This window comes from Doryrhamphus excisus, chromosome 4 (assembly GCF_030265055.1).
Source record: "Doryrhamphus excisus isolate RoL2022-K1 chromosome 4, RoL_Dexc_1.0, whole genome shotgun sequence".
NCBI classification, from domain to species: Eukaryota; Metazoa; Chordata; class Actinopteri; order Syngnathiformes; family Syngnathidae; genus Doryrhamphus; species Doryrhamphus excisus.
Genome location: NC_080469.1, coordinates 25,780,918 through 25,803,612, shown reverse-complemented (window position 1 = coordinate 25,803,612; position 22,695 = coordinate 25,780,918). Strand labels below are relative to the sequence as shown.

General features: G+C 44.6%; 3 protein-coding genes across 5 annotated transcripts; all 3 read left to right on the top strand.

The window, feature by feature from the left end:
* The first annotated feature begins 3,023 nt into the window (after nucleotides 1-3,023).
* Nucleotides 3,024-8,678, top strand: LOC131127906 (myosin heavy chain, cardiac muscle isoform-like). 3 transcript variants are annotated; one of them, XR_009129575.1, is made up of 6 exons: nucleotides 3,024-3,393; nucleotides 3,772-4,040; nucleotides 4,115-4,238; nucleotides 7,216-7,462; nucleotides 7,538-8,522; nucleotides 8,603-8,678. XR_009129575.1 is itself a non-coding variant. In XM_058070235.1 (5 exons), the coding sequence occupies exons 1-5, from the start codon at nucleotides 3,302-3,304 to the stop codon at nucleotides 7,538-7,540; spliced, it is 735 nt and encodes a 244-aa protein (XP_057926218.1). In that variant the 5' UTR covers nucleotides 3,024-3,301; the 3' UTR covers nucleotides 7,541-8,658. The 3 variants fall into 3 exon arrangements, 1 of the variants encoding a protein (XP_057926218.1); XR_009129576.1 differs by having other exon boundaries at nucleotides 7,538-8,372; nucleotides 8,451-8,658; XM_058070235.1 differs by having other exon boundaries at nucleotides 7,538-8,658.
* On the top strand, nucleotides 8,655-15,080 carry gstt1a (glutathione S-transferase theta 1a). The gene is made up of 5 exons (XM_058070236.1): nucleotides 8,655-8,840; nucleotides 9,044-9,131; nucleotides 9,202-9,358; nucleotides 14,530-14,706; nucleotides 14,785-15,080. The coding sequence occupies exons 1-5, from the start codon at nucleotides 8,735-8,737 to the stop codon at nucleotides 14,983-14,985; spliced, it is 729 nt and encodes a 242-aa protein (XP_057926219.1). The 5' UTR covers nucleotides 8,655-8,734; the 3' UTR covers nucleotides 14,986-15,080.
* Nucleotides 15,081-15,230: 150 nt separating this feature from the next.
* p2rx7 (purinergic receptor P2X, ligand-gated ion channel, 7) lies at nucleotides 15,231-22,649 on the top strand. Its single transcript, XM_058070210.1, has 13 exons — nucleotides 15,231-15,689; nucleotides 15,946-16,093; nucleotides 17,252-17,323; nucleotides 17,392-17,464; nucleotides 17,557-17,653; nucleotides 19,004-19,084; nucleotides 19,255-19,390; nucleotides 19,480-19,616; nucleotides 19,714-19,804; nucleotides 19,892-19,957; nucleotides 21,086-21,190; nucleotides 21,258-21,365; nucleotides 21,435-22,649. Exons 1-13 carry the CDS (start codon nucleotides 15,580-15,582, stop codon nucleotides 21,885-21,887), a joined length of 1,677 nt encoding a protein of 558 aa, XP_057926193.1. The 5' UTR covers nucleotides 15,231-15,579; the 3' UTR covers nucleotides 21,888-22,649.
* Nucleotides 22,650-22,695: the final 46 nt, after the last annotated feature.

Genomic DNA, 22,695 nt, shown 5'->3' with positions numbered 1-22,695 from the left:
TTGAAAAAAAGCTGAAATGCTGATAATGATAACTAATAATAACACAAAGCTTTGTTCTGAAATATATTTTTATTAAACAATTACAAAGAAAATTGTTACACACAAAAAAATGTAAAAAATATTTTTTAAATATTTACATTTTGTTAAATATTTTTTAATAAAACAACACAACCAAAAATACATATCACAACCTTTTTAAAACCAAATAAACAAACTATATAAAATGAAAAAAATTCACAAAAGTCTGTATTTTGTTCACAAAAAAATAAAATTTATACCCCCCAAAAATATATTTTTAAACAATATTGTTCCATTTTTTTATGTGATAAAAAATAAACATACTTTGCTGGTGTTCAGTCAGAATGTTAGCTTAGCAATATGGCAGCTAACCACCAGTTTAGCCATCAGACGTCACAGAAAGCATAAAAAAATGAAAACATCAATCAGCACGTTAGCTTAGCTTGATTACCAAACATTTGAACGGTGCGGCTAACAGGAAGTAGCTGCTAGTTGTGTTGTTAAAAGGCACCGAAAGCAACACAAACGAAACATTGTTACATTTGTACTAAGTTGCCGTTTCACTTGATAGATGACATAAAGGTAAATGTACATCAATTAGGACGTTAGCTTAGCTTGACGACCGAGCATTTGGACGCTGTGGCTAACAGGAAGTAGCTTTCTTTGACACGCAAATGTTGTAAATAATGCGGAAGTTTGTGTGGGATAAATGTGGTCGAAAAGGAGGACGCTTTGAGTTAATTACAGCGCTCGCAGGGCAGAGGTTTTCATGCTCGCACCCGGCTGGCTTTGCAAAGGCGGCGCCAGAAGTGCAGACCGTGGACCACATCAGGCCCGGCTTGTCACACGTGCGCTTTACGAGGACCCCAAATCAGCAGTTAGAGTCCACTAAAAACACGCAAAAAGTGCAACGTCGGCTGATTCCCGGTGCTGCTCGTCGTCATCACACACAAACGTTTTGGGTTTTTTTACGAGCGTGGAAGCGGGCCAGCCCTCGACAGAGGATCTCAATTAGGGCCGTCATCCCAGTCCAGTAAATACGGCGTGACACGACTCAGACTTGCTGACAGCGGGACGGAGAAACAAAGCAGAAGGCTCGGAAAAGTCACGCTAGCTCGAGGCCGCAAACCACAGCAAAGACCTGATGCGCTTCCTTTACCCGCCACCTGGGGCCGGGTGACACCCCCTCCCCACCAAGTCATACATTTATGGGAATAAAACCATTAAAAAAAATCATAATATTACCAGAAAACAAGTCTGATTATTAGAAGAATAAAGTCGTAATTTAATGTAAAAAAATATGTAATATTATGAGAATATACATTTCTGGGAGTAAAACCATAAGTTTAGGAGAAAAAATCAGAATATTACCAGAAAAAGGTTTTTGAGACAAAAAGTATAAAATATTTTGAGAATACAAAAGTCTTAATGTCACAAAAATACTCATAAATTTACAGGAAAAAAATCTTAATATTACAAGAATAAAGTCACAAAATGTGTTAGAAGCAATTTGAAACAGTAGGGAAAAAACAGGTATAAAGTCAAAATATTATGGACAATAATATTTTATTGTTTATTATTTTTTAATCATATTCTAACAAGACAAAGTAGCCATTTTATGACAACAAACTCCTAATATTATGGGAATAATTATCTTATTTTTATAGCAAAAAAAACAAAACAGCAAAACAAATAAAGCTGCCTTCAGCGCTTAGTCTTGTTTTTCCTGATTTGTGGCCTCCAAGGTGTGAACTTTGACCCCCCCAATCTCGTTAGCTGGGCTCCCCGACTCATAAAAGATGCAATGTGGGCAACTGCGACCTCTGCTGACACGCCTTTGTAATTACACCTCTTCCTGCTGCTCCCTGAAGAAAAGCTGTCACGTGATCAGACTCTCATGGTAGTTGAAGCCCCCTTTTAAATACTCTTAGAGCCCTCTAGACAGCAAATAACACCCCTATAGTCACCATTGCACTTCTATTAGTCATCATAGTAGATTTTGCAGTGACCAATTAACATAGTTTTTGGAATGTAGGACATTTAAAACCTGTTTAAAACCTTCTAAATATATTTTTTGACATTATTAGAGGCTTCTAGGCATGAAATAACACCCCTATAGTCACATTTACACTCCTATTACTTAATATAGTGGCCGTATAAAGAGAAGATAATACATACAGAACATAGAAAACCTGGTCATTACCACCTTCTAAACATGTTTAACATTACTAGAGACCTCTAGACATGAAATAACACCCCTATAATCACCTTTAAACTGCTATTACTTATCATAGAAGACATAATAAAAGACAATAAGACATTAAGAGAAAATAAGACATGTAATATAAGAGAAAACTTAGACATAGAAAACAAACAAAACATGTTTACTACCTTCAAAATTCAATTGTTTACATTAGAGCCCTCTAGACATAAAATAACACCCCTATAGTCATCTTTACAATCCTATTATCCATCATAGAAGACATAATAAGAGAAAATAAGACATGTAATACATAGAAAACTTAGACATAGACAAAGTAATGCTGTTTACTACCTTCTAAATCAATTTTTTGACATTATTAGAGCCCTCTAGATATGAAATAACACCCCTATAGTCACCATTACGCTTCTATTACTCAATATTTATAACTTGTTCTTTCTAATTCTGTACTGCTAAAAAGCTGTGACAGGATGTCAGACAAACAAATTATATTTTTTTCTGGCTTCAAAATGAAGTCCAAAAACAAGCGTGAAGGTCAGCGGTGCGTATGAATCATATTTTTATACCTGATTTATTGATATTGCAGCCATATAAATGCCTATATAAAGTTCCAGTGGACACTGTTATTATTTTACGACAGTAGTTATTAGCACATGTGTCAGATGGATTCAAGATTGATTTGCGTTGCAAAGTCTAAAAGTCGGATTGCGTCATTCGGCGTGATCACGTGACACAGACGTCCATGACACAGCGAGGACGCCGTTGTCGCCCTCTGCTGGCGATCGCCGGAACTGGAATTACACCGATGACAAAAAGAATGATTCCTGACGTGTGGTATTTGTGATTCAAAACCGTGACGTCACAGAACACCTTGATATTTGCAATTTGAGCGACCGACGTGAGCACCAGCGGTGCTTTTGTTCAATTTACAAACGCCACCGGGAGTCGAGTGTTTGGGGAAACGTGACTTGACGAGCCGCACCTGAACGCAGCACAGCCGCAATCTGGCGCTGCCGTTGAACATTTGGAAATAGCGAACATTAATAAAAGTGTGAAATAAACATGGCGAACGTGGCGGAGGAAATAGCCGAGCTTTTAGACACCGACAAGCTGTATCTGACTCAAATTCGCCACTTGGAGGATGAGCTGGATAAGTAAGTTCGATGCCCACATCGCTATGGCTAGCTAGCTAGCTAGCTAGCTTGTGTTGTTATGAAACCGCTAATACCGATATGAGCTAATTTTTGCCTTATTTGATCGCATAAGCTGTCAAAGGCAAGTAAATAATGAGCAGTTAGCATTGCTAATGGTGTAGAAGCGCAGTAGGAACAAAAGCACAGAAGGAGGAATGCAGTAGACACTTTTATTTTCGTCGCTCGTCTCTTCACTCATTTCTAACAAGCTACCTAAACACACACTTCCGGCCTTCAAAATAACAGCACATCCTGTGTGGGGGGGTACCAAAGTAAGGGCGTCACATAAATAGCCTACACTAGCATTAGCAAGCTAAAGTGGTGCGTTGACGTTGGCAGGTGCCAGGCCAAGTGCACGGACCTGGAGACCCAGGTTCTGGATCTGATGCTGGAGCAGCGGGCGCTGAGGAAGGACAAGGACGACGTGACCAGGTATCTGAAGCGGGCGCTGGACACCAAGGACAAGAAGGTGGAGATGCTGATGGAGCAGGTGGAGAGGCAGCAGGAGGTGGCCGAGCAGGACAAGGAGACCATGGAGCAGCTCAACAAGCAGCTGGAGCAGCTGGAGGATCGCATCACGCACCTCAACGCCGAGATCGACGCGCAAGGTGAGGGCCGCCGCCACCGCCATTGTCCCTCCTGTGCGGGAACCCCTCCCCCATCTTGCCTTGTCGTCCCCCAGCTGGACAGTTGGAGACGCAGGCGGGACAGCTGGTGGCTCTGGAGGAGAAGCTGGTCCAGCAGAAGAAGCAGCAGGAGAACGCCATGCAGAAGCTCAAGGAGGAGGCCCAGAGAGACAAGACAAAGTAACTTCTCAGACGCTACGTGACACACTACATGACACTGTATGAGCCAGGATGACGCTACGTGGCACACAACATGACGCTATATGAGCCAGGATGACATTACGTGACACGCTACATGACACTATTTGAGCCAGGATGACGCTACATGACACACTATATGAGCCAGGATGACGTTACGTGACACACTACATGACACTATATGAGCCAGGATAATTTTATGTGACACACTACATGACATGACACTATATGAGCCAGGATAATGTTACGTGACACACTACATGACACTATATGAGCAAAGATGACGCTACGTGACACACTATATGATACTATATGAGCCAGGATGACATTACGTGACACACTATGTGACACTATGAGCCAGGATGACGCTACGTGACACACATGACCCAGGATGACGCTATGTGACACACTACATGACATGACACTATATGAGCCAGGATGACTCTACGTGACACACTACATGACACCAAATGAGTCAGGTTGACATTACGTGACACACTACATGACATGACACTACATGAGCCAGGATTACGCTACGTGACACACTACATGACACTATATGAGCCAGGATGACGCTACGTGACACACTACATGACACTATATGAGCCAGGATGACATTACGTGACACACTATATGAGCCAGGATGGCACTACGTGACACACTACATGACACTATATGAGCCAGGATGACATTACGTGACACACTATATGAGCCAGGATGGCACTACGTGACACACTACATGACACTATATGAACCAGGATGACGCTACGTGACACACTACATGACACTATATGAGCCAGGATGACTCTACGTGGCACACTACATGACGCTATATGAGCCAGGGTGACGCTACGTGACACACTACATGACACTATATGAGCCCGGATGACTCTACGTGACACACTACATGACACTATATGAGCCAGGATGACATTACGTGACACACTATATGAGCCAGGATGGCACTACGTGACACACTACATGACACCAAATGTGCCAGGATGACGCTACGTGACACACTACATGACATGACACATGAGCCAGGTTGACGTTACATGACACACTACATGACACGACATGAGTCAGGATGACATTAGGTGACACACTACATGACACTATATGAGCCAGGATGACGCTACGTGACACACTACATGACGCTATATGAGCCAGGATGACGCTACGTGACACACTGTATGAGCCAGGATGACGCTACGTGACACACTACATGACACTATATGAGCCAGGATGACGTTACGTGACACACTACATGATACTATATGAACCAGGATGACATTACGTGACACACTACATGACACTATATGAACCAGGATGACGCTACGTGACACACTACATGACGCTATATGAGCCAGGGTGACGCTACGTGACACACTACATGACACTATATGAGCCAGGTTGACGTTACGTCACACACTACATGACACTATATGAGCCAGGATGAGTCCACGTGACACACTACATGACACTATATGAGCCAGGATGACTCTACGTGACACACTACATGACGCTATATGAGCCAGGATGACGCTACGTGACACACTACATGACATGACAATATATGAGCCAGGATGACGTTATGTGACACACTACATGACACTATATGAGCCAGAATGACGCTACGTGACACACTACATGACACTATATGAGCCAGGATGACTACGTGACACACTACATGACGCTATATGAGCCAGGGTGACGCTACGTGACACACTAAATGAGCCAGGATGACGCTATGTGACACACTACATGACATGACACTATATGAGCCAGGATAATGTTACGTGACACACTACATGATACTATATGAGCCAGGATGACTCTACGTGACACACTACATGACGCTATATGAGCCAGGATGACGCTACGTGACACACTACATGACACTATATGAGCCAGGTTGACGTTATGTGACACACTACATGACATGACACTATATGAGCCAGGTTGACGTTATGTGACACACTACATGACACTATATGAGCCAGAATGACGCTACGTGACACACTACATGACATGACACTATATGAGCCAGGATGACGTTACGTGACACACTACATGACACTATATGAGCCAGGATGACTCTATGTGACACACTACATGACGCTATATGAGCCAGGGTGACGCTACGTGACACACTACATGACACCATATGAGCCAGGATGACGCTACGTGACACACTACATGACACTATACGAGCCAGAATGACGCTACGTGACACACTACATGACGCTATATGAGCCAGGGTGACGCTACGTGACACACTACATGACACCATATGAGCCAGGATGACGCTACGTGACACACTACATGACACTATATGAGCCAGGATAATGTTACGTGACACACTACATGACACTATATGAGCCAGGATAATGTTACGTGACACACTACATGACACTATATGAGCCAGGATGACGCTACGTGACACACTACATGACACTATATGAGCCAGGATAATGTTACGTGACACACTACATGACACTATATGAGCCAGGATGACGCTACGTGACACACTACATGACGCTATATGAGCCAGGGTGACGCTACGTGACACACTACATGACACCATATGAGCCAGGATGACGCTACGTGACACACTACATGACACTATATGAGCCAGGATAATGTTACGTGACACACTACATGACACTATATGAGCCAGGATAATGTTACGTGACACACTACATGACACTATATGAGCCAGGATAATGTTACGTGACACACTACATGACACTATATGAGCCAGGATGACGCTACGTGACACACTACATGACGCTATATGAGCCAGGATGACGCTACGTGACACACTACATGACGCTATATGAGCCAGGATGATGCTACGTGACACACTACATGACATGACACTATATGAGCCAGGATGACGCTACGTGACACACTACACGATGTAAGTGAAGCGTCTGTGCTCTGCCTGACCACTTAGCATGATCGCCGAGACGATGAAGAACATGGAGGTGGTGTTCGAGGACAAGATGTGCAAGATGCTGGAGGAGGAGAGGACTCAGAACAGCAAGAAGCTGAAGCAGCTGCAGATGATGCTGCTGGAGAACACCACGCTGTGGCAGGAGAAGGACGTCATGGCCAAGAGGGAGCTGGAGCTCAGCTGCGAGGTGAGCCGCCTGGAGGACGAGCTCACCAAGAAGCCTCGCAGGAAGCTCATCCGTAGGAAGGTAAGACCGCCAAAAACCCCGAAGAGTCCAAACGCGGCCTGAAGGTTAACGTTGCATGTCGTGTCCATGTGACAGTGAGCGGAGAGGACGGCCATTTCACGTGGAACCTCGGGTCTTCCATGCGGCTCCTTGGAGATCAACTGCAGTGGCTTCTTTTGTCCACAGTGGCCGCTAATGAGCAAACGTTTGACTCTTGTGTGTCCTTATCACGGGTTCAGAGGTTGATACACTCGGGGGGGGCATCCGGATTTGAACCAGAGACCTATCGATCTGCAGTCAAACACACCTCCATGAAGACAAACATCAGCTGACTCGTCACATGATGTGCTCACCAGTTATTCCTCCCCTTTAATTCCCTGGAGGACATGACTATTTCCTCAGTTTTCAGTGCATGCCAGGACACTTTGTCCTCTCTGACTGTGGGTGTGTTGTGTTGTGTGTGTGTGTGGGGGCGTGTGCAACACTGATGTTTTTGTTAAAGAAATGGGTCAAAGGTTGCTTTCCCAACACTGATTTTAAACAAAACCGGGTTTTATTTGTTTTTCACATTCACGTCACAACAAACCGCATGCCATGGTGAAGAGTAATACTCACGCCGGGCCGGTAGGTGGCGACGTGCCTTTGTGTAGAAACGCTATTCCTCGTTGTAGCGGTTCTAACAATAACACTTTGAAACGGACGACATTTTATTGTGGCGGTTTTGATAAGCCAATTAGCTGTAGAAATAGTTAGAGCAACGAGTAATCGTACAAACTTATATGTTTACATGTGTTTTGTCACCGAAGACTTGCCGTACATTCTAAGATGGCGGCGTTGCTGCCGTAACCAAAACAACAAACGAGATACAATACTAATATAAGCAATTTGGTTTCAATTTCACCCAGAAATGGCAACTAAAGGACTAAATCAGGTACATGGATACTCAGGCACACTGACTTGTTTAGTCGTTTAGACGTGTTTAGTCTTTGAAGGCGAACGTACATTTCAGATAATGGCGGCGTTGCAGTTTAGCTAGTTGGTAGTGGGGCGTTTGAAAGTCACGTGACCCCCGGAACTACAGGTGCTCTATTAAATGACGATCAAGATTTAGAGTCAAGTCACGCGAGCGTCACGTGAGGTTTTTTTTTTTTTTTTAAAAAGGAACTCTTCAGAAGAGATCCCGCTCAACAGTGTTGGACTGGTCTAGTAGGCGGGGCCCGTGCGGTCACGTGTCATGTGTCCAGGCGGACTAGACAGACTTGAGCAGTCAGCCCGGAGCGTCGTGAAGGCGTCATGGAGCTCTATCTGGACCTGCGTTCTCAGCCCTGCCGCTCCTTGTTCATGTTCGCCAAAGCCGCCAACATCCGGTTTGACTTTAAACTGGTCGACTTGGCCCAAGGTACGTGCACGTGCAATGAAGACTTTTTTTTTTCGAAATAAAACTACAAAAAGTCGCTTCCGCTTTCTTCTGCTTCCGCTTCTGCTGTCATGCATGAAAAAGTAACTTTACATTTCTAATGTCAACTTTAGAATACTGATTAAAGTGTTAAAGGGTGTGTCGAGGTCAAAGGTTGACTGTGCGCGTGCGTGTGCGTGTATCAGGGCAGCAATTCGACGAGGACTTTGTGAAGCTGAGCCCAGTAAAGAAAGTTCCGGTCATGAAGGATGGGGATTTTGTTCTAACTGAGAGGTACCAGATAGTCTTTGTGCGCACTTCCTGTGTTGGAGCCCCGCCCCCTAATGTATCCAATCGTCGGCAGCGTGGCCATCCTGCAGTACCTGGTCCAGAAACACGCCTCCTCGCTGCCGGACCACTGGTACCCCGCCGACCTCCGTCAGCGGGCGCGGGTCAATGAGTACCTCTCCTGGCAGCAGATGAACCTGCGAGCTCACGGGTCTAAGGTCTTCTTGCTCAGGGTGAGCCACGCCCCCTTTGGCTGAACAATGATGTCATATTGTTACATGACACTAGATGACATACTACATGACCAAGTATGAGGCTACATGACATACTACATGACACTAGATGTAAAGTATGAGGCTACGTGACACACTACATGAGTATAAGGCTACGTGACATACTACATGACACTAGGTGATGTACTACATGACCAAGTATGAGGCTACATGACATACTACATGACACCAGATGATGTGCTACATGACCAAGTATGAGGCTACGTGACATACTACATGGCGAAGTATAAGACTACGTGACATACTACATGACCAAGTATGAGCCTACGTGACATACTGCATGACAGAGTATGAGGCTACGAGACATACTACATGACACTAGGTGACGTACTACATGAGCAAGTATAAGGCTACGTGACATACTACATGACACTAGATGATGTAATACATGACCAAGTATGAGGCTACATGACATACTACATGACACTAGATGTAAAGTATGAGGCTACGTGACACACTACATGAGTATAAGGCTACGTGACATACTACATGACACTAGGTGACGTACTACATGAGCAAGTACAAGGCTACATGACATACTACATGACACCAGATGATGTGCTACATGACCAAGTATGAGGCTACGTGACATACTACATGGCGAAGTATAAGACTACGTGACATACTACATGACACTAGGTGAAGTACTACATGACTAAGTGTAAGGCTACATGACATACTACATGACCAAGTATGAGCCTACGTGACATACTGCATGACAGAGTATGAGGCTACGAGACATACTACATGACACTAGGTGACGTACTACATGAGCAAGTATAAGGCTACGTGACATACTACATGACACTAGATGATGTAATACATGACCAAGTATGAGGCTACATGACATACTACACGACACTTGATGATGTACTACATGACCAAGTATGAGGCTATATGACATACTACATGGCCAAGTATAAGACTATGTGACATACTACATGACACTAGGTGATGTACTACATGACCAAGTATAAGGCTATGTGAAATACTACATGACACCAGATGATGTGCTACATGACCAAGTATGAGGCTACGTGACATACTACATGGCCAAGTATAAGACTACATGACATACTGCATGACACTAAGTGATGTACTACATGACACTAGATGTAAAGTATGAGGCTACGAGACATACTACATGACACTAGGTGACGTACTACATGAGCAAGTATAAGGCTACGTGACATACTACATGACACTAGGTGATGTACTACATGACCAAGTATAAGGCTATGTGAAATACTACATGACATCAGATGATGTACTACATGACCAAGTATGAGGCTACGTGACATACTACATGACACTAGATGATGTACTACATGAGCCAGAATGAGGCTACGTGACACGCTACATGAGTATAAGGCTACGTGACATACTACATGACACCAGACGATGTACTACATGACCAAGTATAAGGCTACGTAACATACTACATGACACTAGGTGATGTACTACATGACCAAGTCTAAGGCTACGTGACATACTACATGACACTAGGTGATGTACTACATGACCGAGTCTAAGGCTACGTGACATACTACATGACACTAGGTGATGTACTACATGAGCAAGTATAAGGCTACGTGACACACTACATGAGTATAAGGCTACGTGACATACTACATGACACTAGGTGATGTACTACATGACCAAGTATAAGGCTACGTGACATACTACATGGCCAAGTATAAGACTACGTGACATACTGCATGACACTAAGTGATGTACTACATGACACTAGATGTAAAGTATGAGGCTACGAGACATACTACATGACACTAGGTGACGTACTACATGAGCAAGTATAAGGCTACGTGACATACTACATGACACTAGGTGATGTACTACATGACCAAGTATAAGGCTATGTGAAATACTACATGACATCAGATGATGTACTACATGACCAAGTATGAGGCTACATGACATACTACATGACACTAGATGATGTACTACATGAGCCAGAATGAGGCTACGTGACACGCTACATGAGTATAAGGCTACGTGACATACTACATGACACCAGACGATGTACTACATGACCAAGTATAAGGCTACGTAACATACTACATGACACTAGGTGATGTACTGCATGAGCAAGTATAAGGCTACGTGACACACTACATGAGTATAAGGCTACGTGACATACTACATGACACTAGGTGATGTACTACATGACCAAGTCTAAGGCTACGTGACATACTACATGACACTAGGTGATGTACTACATGACCAAGTCTAAGGCTACGTGACATACTACATGACACTAGGTGATGTACTACATGAGCAAGTATAAGGCTACGTGACACACTACATGAGTATAAGGCTACGTGACATACTACATGACACTAGGTGATGTACTACATGACCAAGTATAAGGCTACGTGACATACTACATGGCCAAGTATAAGACTACGTGACATACTGCATGACACTAAGTGATCTACTACATGACACTAGATGTAAAGTATGAGGCTACGAGACATACTACATGACACTAGGTGACGTACTACATGAGCAAGTATAAGGCTACGTGACATACTACATGACACTAGATGATGTAATACATGACCAAGTATGAGGCTACATGACATACTACACGACACTTGATGATGTACTACATGACCAAGTATGAGGCTATATGACATACTACATGGCCAAGTATAAGACTATGTGACATACTACATGACACTAGGTGATGTACTACATGACCAAGTATAAGGCTATGTGAAATACTACATGACACCAGATGATGTGCTACATGACCAAGTATGAGGCTACGTGACATACTACATGGCCAAGTATAAGACTACATGACATACTGCATGACACTAAGTGATGTACTACATGACACTAGATGTAAAGTATGAGGCTACGAGACATACTACATGACACTAGGTGACGTACTACATGAGCAAGTATAAGGCTACGTGACATACTACATGACACTAGGTGATGTACTACATGACCAAGTATAAGGCTATGTGAAATACTACATGACATCAGATGATGTACTACATGACCAAGTATGAGGCTACGTGACATACTACATGACACTAGATGATGTACTACATGAGCCAGAATGAGGCTACGTGACACGCTACATGAGTATAAGGCTACGTGACATACTACATGACACCAGACGATGTACTACATGACCAAGTATAAGGCTACGTAACATACTACATGACACTAGGTGATGTACTACATGACCAAGTCTAAGGCTACGTGACATACTACATGACACTAGGTGATGTACTACATGACCGAGTCTAAGGCTACGTGACATACTACATGACACTAGGTGATGTACTACATGAGCAAGTATAAGGCTACGTGACACACTACATGAGTATAAGGCTACGTGACATACTACATGACACTAGGTGATGTACTACATGACCAAGTATAAGGCTACGTGACATACTACATGGCCAAGTATAAGACTACGTGACATACTGCATGACACTAAGTGATGTACTACATGACACTAGATGTAAAGTATGAGGCTACGAGACATACTACATGACACTAGGTGACGTACTACATGAGCAAGTATAAGGCTACGTGACATACTACATGACACTAGGTGATGTACTACATGACCAAGTATAAGGCTATGTGAAATACTACATGACATCAGATGATGTACTACATGACCAAGTATGAGGCTACATGACATACTACATGACACTAGATGATGTACTACATGAGCCAGAATGAGGCTACGTGACACGCTACATGAGTATAAGGCTACGTGACATACTACATGACACCAGACGATGTACTACATGACCAAGTATAAGGCTACGTAACATACTACATGACACTAGGTGATGTACTGCATGAGCAAGTATAAGGCTACGTGACACACTACATGAGTATAAGGCTACGTGACATACTACATGACACTAGGTGATGTACTACATGACCAAGTCTAAGGCTACGTGACATACTACATGACACTAGGTGATGTACTACATGACCAAGTCTAAGGCTACGTGACATACTACATGACACTAGGTGATGTACTACATGAGCAAGTATAAGGCTACGTGACACACTACATGAGTATAAGGCTACGTGACATACTACATGACACTAGGTGATGTACTACATGACCAAGTATAAGGCTACGTGACATACTACATGGCCAAGTATAAGACTACGTGACATACTGCATGACACTAAGTGATCTACTACATGACACTAGATGTAAAGTATGAGGCTACGAGACATACTACATGACACTAGGTGACGTACTACATGAGCAAGTATAAGGCTATGTGAAATACTACATGACACCAGATGATGTACTACATGACCAAGTATGAGGCTACGTGACATACTACATGGCCAAGTATAAGACTACATGACATACTACATGACCAAGTATGAGGCTACATGACATACTACATGACACTAGATGATGTACTACATGAGCCAGAATGAGGCTACGTGACACGCTACATGAGTATAAGGCTACGTGACATACTACATGACACCAGACGATGTACTACATGACCAAGTATAAGGCTACGTAACATACTACATGACACTAGGTGATGTACTGCATGAGCAAGTATAAGGCTACGTGACACACTACATGAGTATAAGGCTATGTGACATACTACATGACACTAGGTGATGTACTACATGACCAAGTCTAAGGCTACGTGACATACAACATGACACTAGGTGATGTACTACCTGAGCAAGTATAAGGCTATGTGACATACTACATGACACTAGGTGATGTACTACATGACCGAGTATGAGGCTACGTGACATACTACATGACACTAGGTGATGTACTACCTGAGCAAGTATAAGGCTATGTGACATACTACATGACACTAGGTGATGTACTACATGACCGAGTATGAGGCTACGTGACATACTACATGACACTAGGTGATGTACTACATGACCAAGTATAAGGCTATGTGACACACTACATGAGTATAGGGCTATGTGACATACTACATGACACTAGGTGATGTACTACATGAGTATGCGGCTACGTGACATACTACATGAGTATGAGGCTACGTGACATACTACATGAGCCGTGTGACGAGGAGACATGCTGTCCCGTGTAGACCATGTACCCGATGGTCATGGGCCAGGAGGTCCCCAAGGAAAAGATGGCCGACGCCGTGGAAGATCTCAACCAGTCTTTGGACCTGCTGGAGCAGAAGTTCCTCCACAACCGATCCTTCATTGCGGGCGAACGGATCTCCCTGGCCGACCTGGTGGCTTACGCAGAAATCCTGCAGGTGACGTAGTGTTACCATGACAACAAGCTAGTCACCTCACCGCGGCGCTAACTAACAGTCCAAATGGTGTCTCGCCAGCCCGTCGGGAGCGGCCTGGACGTGTTTGCGACCCGTCCCAAGCTGGCGGCGTGGCGGGACGGCGTCAAGGAGGTGCTGGGACCGGCGCTGCTCGAGGAAACCGACGAGGCCATCATGGCGTTCGGAAGTCTGTCGCAAACGCTGGAGATGAGCGAGGGGATGAAAGTCTTCAAAGCCAAGTTCACCAAGATGTTTTCCTGAAGGCCGCCGCCGTCGCCAGCGTCGCCGCCAACCGTGTCCATCGCGAAACAACTCACGTCATTAAATGATGATAATAAACACTTGCATGAACCACGCATGTGCTCTGCTAGAATTATGAAAATTATGAAATATTACACCAAATAGTTCTTACTGAAATGCATGTCAAATTATTTTCTAATGTAAAATCCAACATATTTTTTTATTATTCATATGGCTTGACGTGTATGTTCGACATGCATTGACATTGCAGTTATCACAACAAAACCCGTTTGTGTTGCCGGTTCGTTCTCGAACGACCCATCGGACTGCTTCACACGCAAGATGAAGCGACACTGCTATCTAGTGGACGTCGGTTGTAATTACACCAAACAAACATTGTCTTTAAAGTGATGAAAGACAGATTTAAGTGCAAACAGACATTTGAAAACAAATATTAGCTTAAAGGTTGTGACGTAAAATTATAATATTTTACGGGAACGCGCTTGTATTTCTATGAAGTTTATCACATCCAATTACGCAGCCTGCCAATCAAATGAGACGCGATGACGTAAATGCCAGGACACGTGACTTCGCGTCCTCGCGCACAGGAGCACGATGGTCTGTCCGCTGTGCACCTACGAGACCACCAAGCTGGTCCGGATCCACAGCGTCCGGCTGGGCTCGCTCAAGTGGACCCTGAACGCAACCATCCTGGTCTTCATCTGGTCAGACATCATCATCATCATCATCATCGTCGTCACTTTCATGAAAACTAGCTTCGAAAACACCGCTGACATTTTTAAAAAGTGTTTTTTCATGTTTGGACCGCCGGTTATGATGGTTGGCAAAGCAAAACAAAGTTTTGGTGATGATTTGATCCGTGAAATGTTCTTATGAGCCGCTTTTAGTAACTATTAGCAAAGAACGTGTAGCTTTAGCTTGGATTTGACGTCAGCGTTTGCTTGCTTCCGGTTCTGCTAGCTTGGTGATGTTGTGGAACCGGAAGTACCAACAGTTTGATTTGGTGGTCAGCTCCGTCACCGCCAAGGTGAAGGGCGTGGCCAGCACGCGCCTGCCCGGCCAGGAGGGTGTGGTCTGGGACGTGGCCGACTACAGCGGACCCGCGCAGGTGAGAGGACGCACACGCCCACTTTGGACCCGTTTCGCTTTCGGACGTGGCGTCTGGTTGTTACGGCGTTCCGAGTGATGATGGCGATGCTAATAATTCCAATGATATTTCATAACAAACGACACGGGAATGCTAGCGATGCTAACAGCTAGCATGCTAACAACGTCTGTGTGAACACTGACAAGGGAAGATGTCTTGTTTCAGTAGACGGTTGCTAATATGCAAAATGCTAAGTTAGCATAAACTACCACTTATTTTAATTGTGGGAGAATTTCCCTCCAAATATCGATGCTAACAGTCTCATGATAACAGCTAGCATAACATGGGAGCGTGTCTTACCTCAAGCGATGGTAACGTGCGAAAGTGCAAAATGTGACATGCTAAAGTTAGCATAAACTACCTCTGGTTTCGTGCTAACAGCTAGCATGCTAACAACGGGTGTGGGAACATTGACAAGGGAAGATGTCTTTTTTCAGTACAAGGTTGCTAATATGCAAAATGCTATGTTAGCATGAACTACCACTTATTTTAATTGTGGGAGAATTCCCTCCAAATATCGATGCTAACAGTCTCATGATAACAGCTAGCATAACATGTGAGCAATGGTAACGTGCAAAATGTAACATGTTAAAGTTAGCATAAACTACCTCTGGTTTGGTTTTGGAACAATTTCCAACAGTGTCAATGCTAACATGCTAACAGCTACCATGCTAACGACGTGTGTGGGAACATTGACAAGGTAAGATATCTTGTTTCAGTAGACGGTTGCTATTATGCAAAATGCTAAGTTAGCATGAACTACTACTTATTTTTATTGTGGGAGATATCAATGCTAACAGTGTCATGATAACAGCTAGCATAACATGGCAGCGTGTCTTACCTCAAGCGGTGCTAAAGTTAGCATAAACTACCTCTGGTTTGGTTTTGGAACAATTTCCAACAGTGTCAATGCTAACATGCTAACAGCTAGCTTGTGATTTGACATTTGAGCATGTTATGCTAAGTGCTACATGTCAACATGATAAGCAGCAGTGTGGGGCTAATATGTGCGCCCCCGTGTGGCCTTCAGGGAACAGACCCTCTTTGTGTTTTGTGTCCTTCTTGTCTCCATGGCAACGGCGCCCACTCATCTTTGTGTCTTTGTTGTTTGTTTTTTAGGACAAAAACTCCTTCTTTGTGGTGACTAACGCCATTGTGACCAAAAGGCAGAAGCAAGGACGGTGCCCTGAGGTGCTCCCTCGTCAGTCATCATCACAGGGGTCTTCCTGACCGAACTGACACGTTTGTTTCTGTCTCAGCCTCCTGTCAGCGGCCGCCCGTGTCGACATGATGATGACTGTGAGGAAGGCTCCTGGGATCAGCACAGCAACGGTACTACGAGCACGACTTGTACTGCTACTCGTACTACTTGTTGAAGTACCCGTACTACGACTCGTACTCCGTCACTTGCTCTCCTCCCTCAGGGATCCAGACGGGATTGTGTGGGAACTTTGATGTGTTGACCAGAACCTGCGAGGTGAAGGCCTGGTGTCCCATCGAGACCAAGACCAGTCCTCCAAGGTAGTCCTCGTCCAAATGTGTGGCTGTAGGCAACCTCTCGACGCTACTGCATTGGAAAACATCACGAGGGATCAGCAATCAGCTGCGTTATACTTGTTGTACTATTGCCACACTTGATATCAACACCCGGAATCACCATATTCATACTTGGTATCAACATGTTCATACTTGGTATCAACATGTCCATACTTGGTATCACCATTATCATACTTAGTATCAACATGTTCATACTTGATATCAACACATTAGCACCCGTAATCACCATATTCATACTTGATATCAACATGTTCATACTTGATATCAACATGTTAGCACCGGGAATCAGCATATTCATTCTTGGTATCAACATGTTCATACTTGATATCAACATGTTAGCTCCCAGAATCACCATTTTCATACTTGATATCAACATGTTAGCACCCGGAATAAGCATATTAATTCTTGGTATCAACATGTTCATACTTGATATCAACATGTTAGCACCCGGAATCACCATTTTCATACTTGGTATCAACATGTTCATAGTTGATATCAACATGTTAGCACCCGGAATCAGCATATTCATTCTTGGTATCAACATGTTCATACTTGATATCAACATGTTAGCACCCGGAATCACCATACTCATACTCGGTATCGACATATTAGCACCCGGAATCACCATATTCATACTTGATATCAACACATTAGCACCCGGAATCACCATGTTCATACTTGATATCAACATGTTCATACTTGATATCAACGTGTTTGCACCCGGAATCACCATATTCATACTTGATATCAACATTCTCATACTTGATATCAACATGTTAGCATCCGGAATCACCATATTTATACTTGATATCAACATATTCATACTTGATATCAACGTGTTAGCACCCGGAATCACCATATTCATACTTGATATCGACATGTTAGCACCTGGAATCACCATGTTCATACTTGATATCAACATGCTCATACTTGATATCAATATGTTAGCACCCGGAATCAACATTTTATACTTGATATCAACATGCTCATACTTGATATCAACATGTTAGCATCCAGAATCATCATATTCATACTTGATATCAACATTAGCACCCGAAATCATCATATTAATGATTGATATCAACATGTTTGCACCTGATATTCCTTAATATCAACGTATTGGCACCTGGAATCGCCATATTCATACCTGATATCAACATGTTTGCACTTAATATTCCTTGATATCAACATATTGGCACCTGGAATCGCCATCCTGGTTTAGAAGTTTAGAATGGTAAAAGTGATACCAGGATGTTATCAGTTTGGATGTTTTGATACCAACCTGAGTTATGAGGACATGAATGTGGTGTGCAGGCCTGCTCTGCTGGCCTCGGCTGAGAACTTCACGGTCCTCATCAAGAACAACATCCGCTTCCCCGCCTTCAACGTCACCAGGTGAGTATTTGTCCTCTTTTGGCTCCTCGTGTGAACGCCATCCATCGATCCATCGATCCATCGATCCATCGATCCATCGATCCATCAATCCATCAATCCATCAATCCATCGATCCATCAATCCATCAATCCATCAATCCATCAATCCATCAATGGCGTGGTGTCTCTCAGAAGGAACATCCTCCCTCTGATGAACGACTCCTACCTGAGGAGCTGCCGGCGTGCGAACGACTCGCTGTGTCCCATCTTCAGATTGGGAGACGTTGTGAGGGAGGCCGGGGAGAACTTCTCCCGGATGGCGGTGGAGGTGGGACCGTCAGACAAATATGGAGGATCAGCTCGCTGACGGGAGCTAAAACAGGAAGTACTCAGCTGTACGTCCATCGTTGACCACAGGGGGGCGTCATAGGCATCCAGATCAAATGGGACTGCAACCTGGACTATCTGACGCGACACTGCCTGCCCAGGTACTCCTTCCGGAGGCTGGATGAGAAGGAGAGCAACAAGACCCTGTACCCGGGATTCAACTTCAGGTGGACCTTCCTGCTCCCCCATGATGGGATTTGTTGTGACCGCGTGGACATCGGAATACTGTCCCTTTACTCGGCGTTCCCTTCATTTCATCTTCAGGTTCGCAAAGTACAACACGGTCAACGGCGTGGAGGAGAGAACGCTCTACAAGGCTTTTGGCATCAGGTTTGACATCATGGTCTTTGGGCAGGTGCGTTTCTTTTTATTCCACTTTTTATTCCACTTCCATCAATCGTGGATCAATTCATAAGTGATATTTGGGACTTGTCGTTTCCAGGCGGGAAAGTTCAGCATCATTCAGCTGGTTGTCTACATCGGCTCTACGTTGTCCTACTACGCTCTGGTGAGACCGATCCCCTCGTAGTTAGATACTTCTCATTGGCTGGTCACACTTAAAGGGGACATCACCTTTGGAAACGTCTGCTACATTTCACACACGGACATGCTAGCACCTATCACCACTATAGCCACACCTGGTATCAACATGGTTGCACTTGGTATCACTTGGAATCGACATTGTTGCACCTGGTATCACTTGGTATTGACATGCTTGAACCTGGTACCTCTTGGTATCGACATGTTTATACTTGGTATCAACATGGTTGCACCTGGTGTCACTTGGCGTCGACATGGTTGCACCTGGTATCACTTGGTGTCGACATGGCATGGACCTGGTATCACTTGGTGTGGACATGGTAGCACCTAGTATCACTTGGTGTCGACATGGCGTGGACCTGGTATCACTTGGTGTCGACATGGTTGCACCTGGTATCACCTGGTATCGACATGGTTGCACCTGGTATCACTTGGTATCGACATGGTTGCACCTGGTATCACTTGGTATCGACATGATTGCACCTGGTATCGACATGGTTGCACCTGGTATCGACATGGTTGCACCTGGTATCATTTAGTATCAACATGGGTGCAGCTGGGATCACTTGGAATCAACATGGTTACTCCTGGTATCACTTGGTGTCGACATGTTTGCACCAGGTATCTCTTGGTGTCGACATGTTTGCACCAGGTATCTCTTGGTATCGACATGTTTGAACCTGGTATCTCTTGGTATCGACATATTTGAACCTGGTATCTCTTGGTATCGACATGTTTGAACCTGGTATCTCTTGGTATTGACATGTTTGAACCTGGTATCTCTTGGTATCGACATGTTTGAACCTGGTATCTCCTGGTATCGACATGGCTGCACCTGGTATCTCTCGGTATCAACATGGTTTGCACCTGGTATCACATGGTATCAACATGGTTCGCACCTGGTATCCCTTTATACCAGCATGCTAGCTTGATATCCTTTGATATAAGCATGTTGGCGCCAGGTATTAGCATGTTAGCACCAGATATCCCATGATACCAACACATCAGCATCTGGTATCCCCACATCCAACCTTGATGAGAACTGGTTCCCGGCGCGGTCCGGTCTTGGCCGGTCTAAGTCTCCTGTGTGCTGCAGACCACGGTCCTGATAGACTGGCTGATCAGAAGCAGCTGCTACTCTGCAGACGTGGGCGTGGACTACTCTGAGAAGAAGGTGGAGTCTGTGGGGGACCGACGCAAGGTTTGATGCTGACACTGGTCGTGGGGGTGCGGACGGGCGTGGTGGTCCAAGTGTCTTTTTGTCCCAGAGCATCCTGAGTGTGTCGTACGTGGACGAGGACGACATCCGTCTGGTGAGAATGTGCCGGAAGGGACGCTTGCAGGACGCCCAGACTGTCGCTGTGGCGCCCAGGAAGGTAAGTAGGGACCTGCAGTATCAAAGCTTCTCCACCAGGTGGCGCCAAAGGTTCTTCTTGTCCCGCCAGGAGGATGCTAGTGTGAGAGCCGCGGTTCTATGTCTTCTTCTATCAGGAGCCGGTCCGGGTGGCGACCCTCAGCCCGCCCTCGTCCCTAAACCCGCCCCCCTCCGTGCATCTTGGTGTCAGTGTGAACGCTGCACCGACTCCGCCCTCCCCCAGGAGGCGCTGTGCTGCAGGCAGAGCAAGGGCGCCTGCATCTCGTCCTCTCCGCTCTTTGACAGGCTGGTGTTGCACCGCCCTCTGCTGGAGGCGCTGCTCCTCTACGGCGACCCCTTGCCTCCTCCTCTGATTGCTGGCGGGGCGACGACCGCCGCCAACCTGCGACGCTGTGCCTACCAGCAGTACGTCACGTGGCGGTTTGGGGTCCTGCCTGACGACTCCCGCCCCGCCATCCCCCGCTGCTGTGTGACCAGGATCAGGGAGGAGTTCCCAGCCTGGACGGACGATACTCGGCATTAGCATGAAAGGCGTGTGTCCAAGTAGCGAAACGGCGTGGAATTAAAAAGGGAAGCATGAATAACGGCACTAAGATAAGTCTCTACTTGTGAAAACGGTTCAAATGCTTCTATGGTAACATTAGGATGCTAACATGCTAAAGTTAGCTTACAAGTTTTTTAGAAAAACAGAATTCTGTGAAGCAAAAATGTTAGCCACATGACAACCTGAATGTGTTGATCGGTTGGGAAATGTGTTGCATTCACACAACTAGCGCTAACATGCTAACACCTGACATGATAGCACTAAGTGTTTATACTGAATACTCATGAAAACAGCTAAAATGCTGCTATGCTATTGCTAACATTACTGATAAAGTGTCTGCCGATGTTAAAACTAACAAAAATGGCAAAAAATGCTACCATGCTAATGTTCACATGCGAGCAATGCTAACATGCTAAATGTAATATGGTTGCAGCAAATGTCCGCCAATGTTAAAACTAAAAAGGGCAATCTACTATGCTAATGCTAGCTTTGTTAGCCGCTAGCGAGCTAGCATCTGTGTGCTTTATACTCATAAAAACAGCTAAAATGCTGCTATGCTAATGTTAGCAGGTTATTGCTAATGTTGCTAATGAAGTGTCTGCCAATGTTAAAACTAAAGAAAAGGACAATCTACTATCTTTGAGGCTAACTGGCTAGCTGCTAGCAAGCTGCTAGCAAGCTAGCATCTGTGTTGAGTCCCTGTGGCATAGGAGTTGCGCAATAGGAGTGTAAAGTGTGCCTATTTCATGTATACAGGGCGCTAATGAGGTTAACACTCATATTTCAT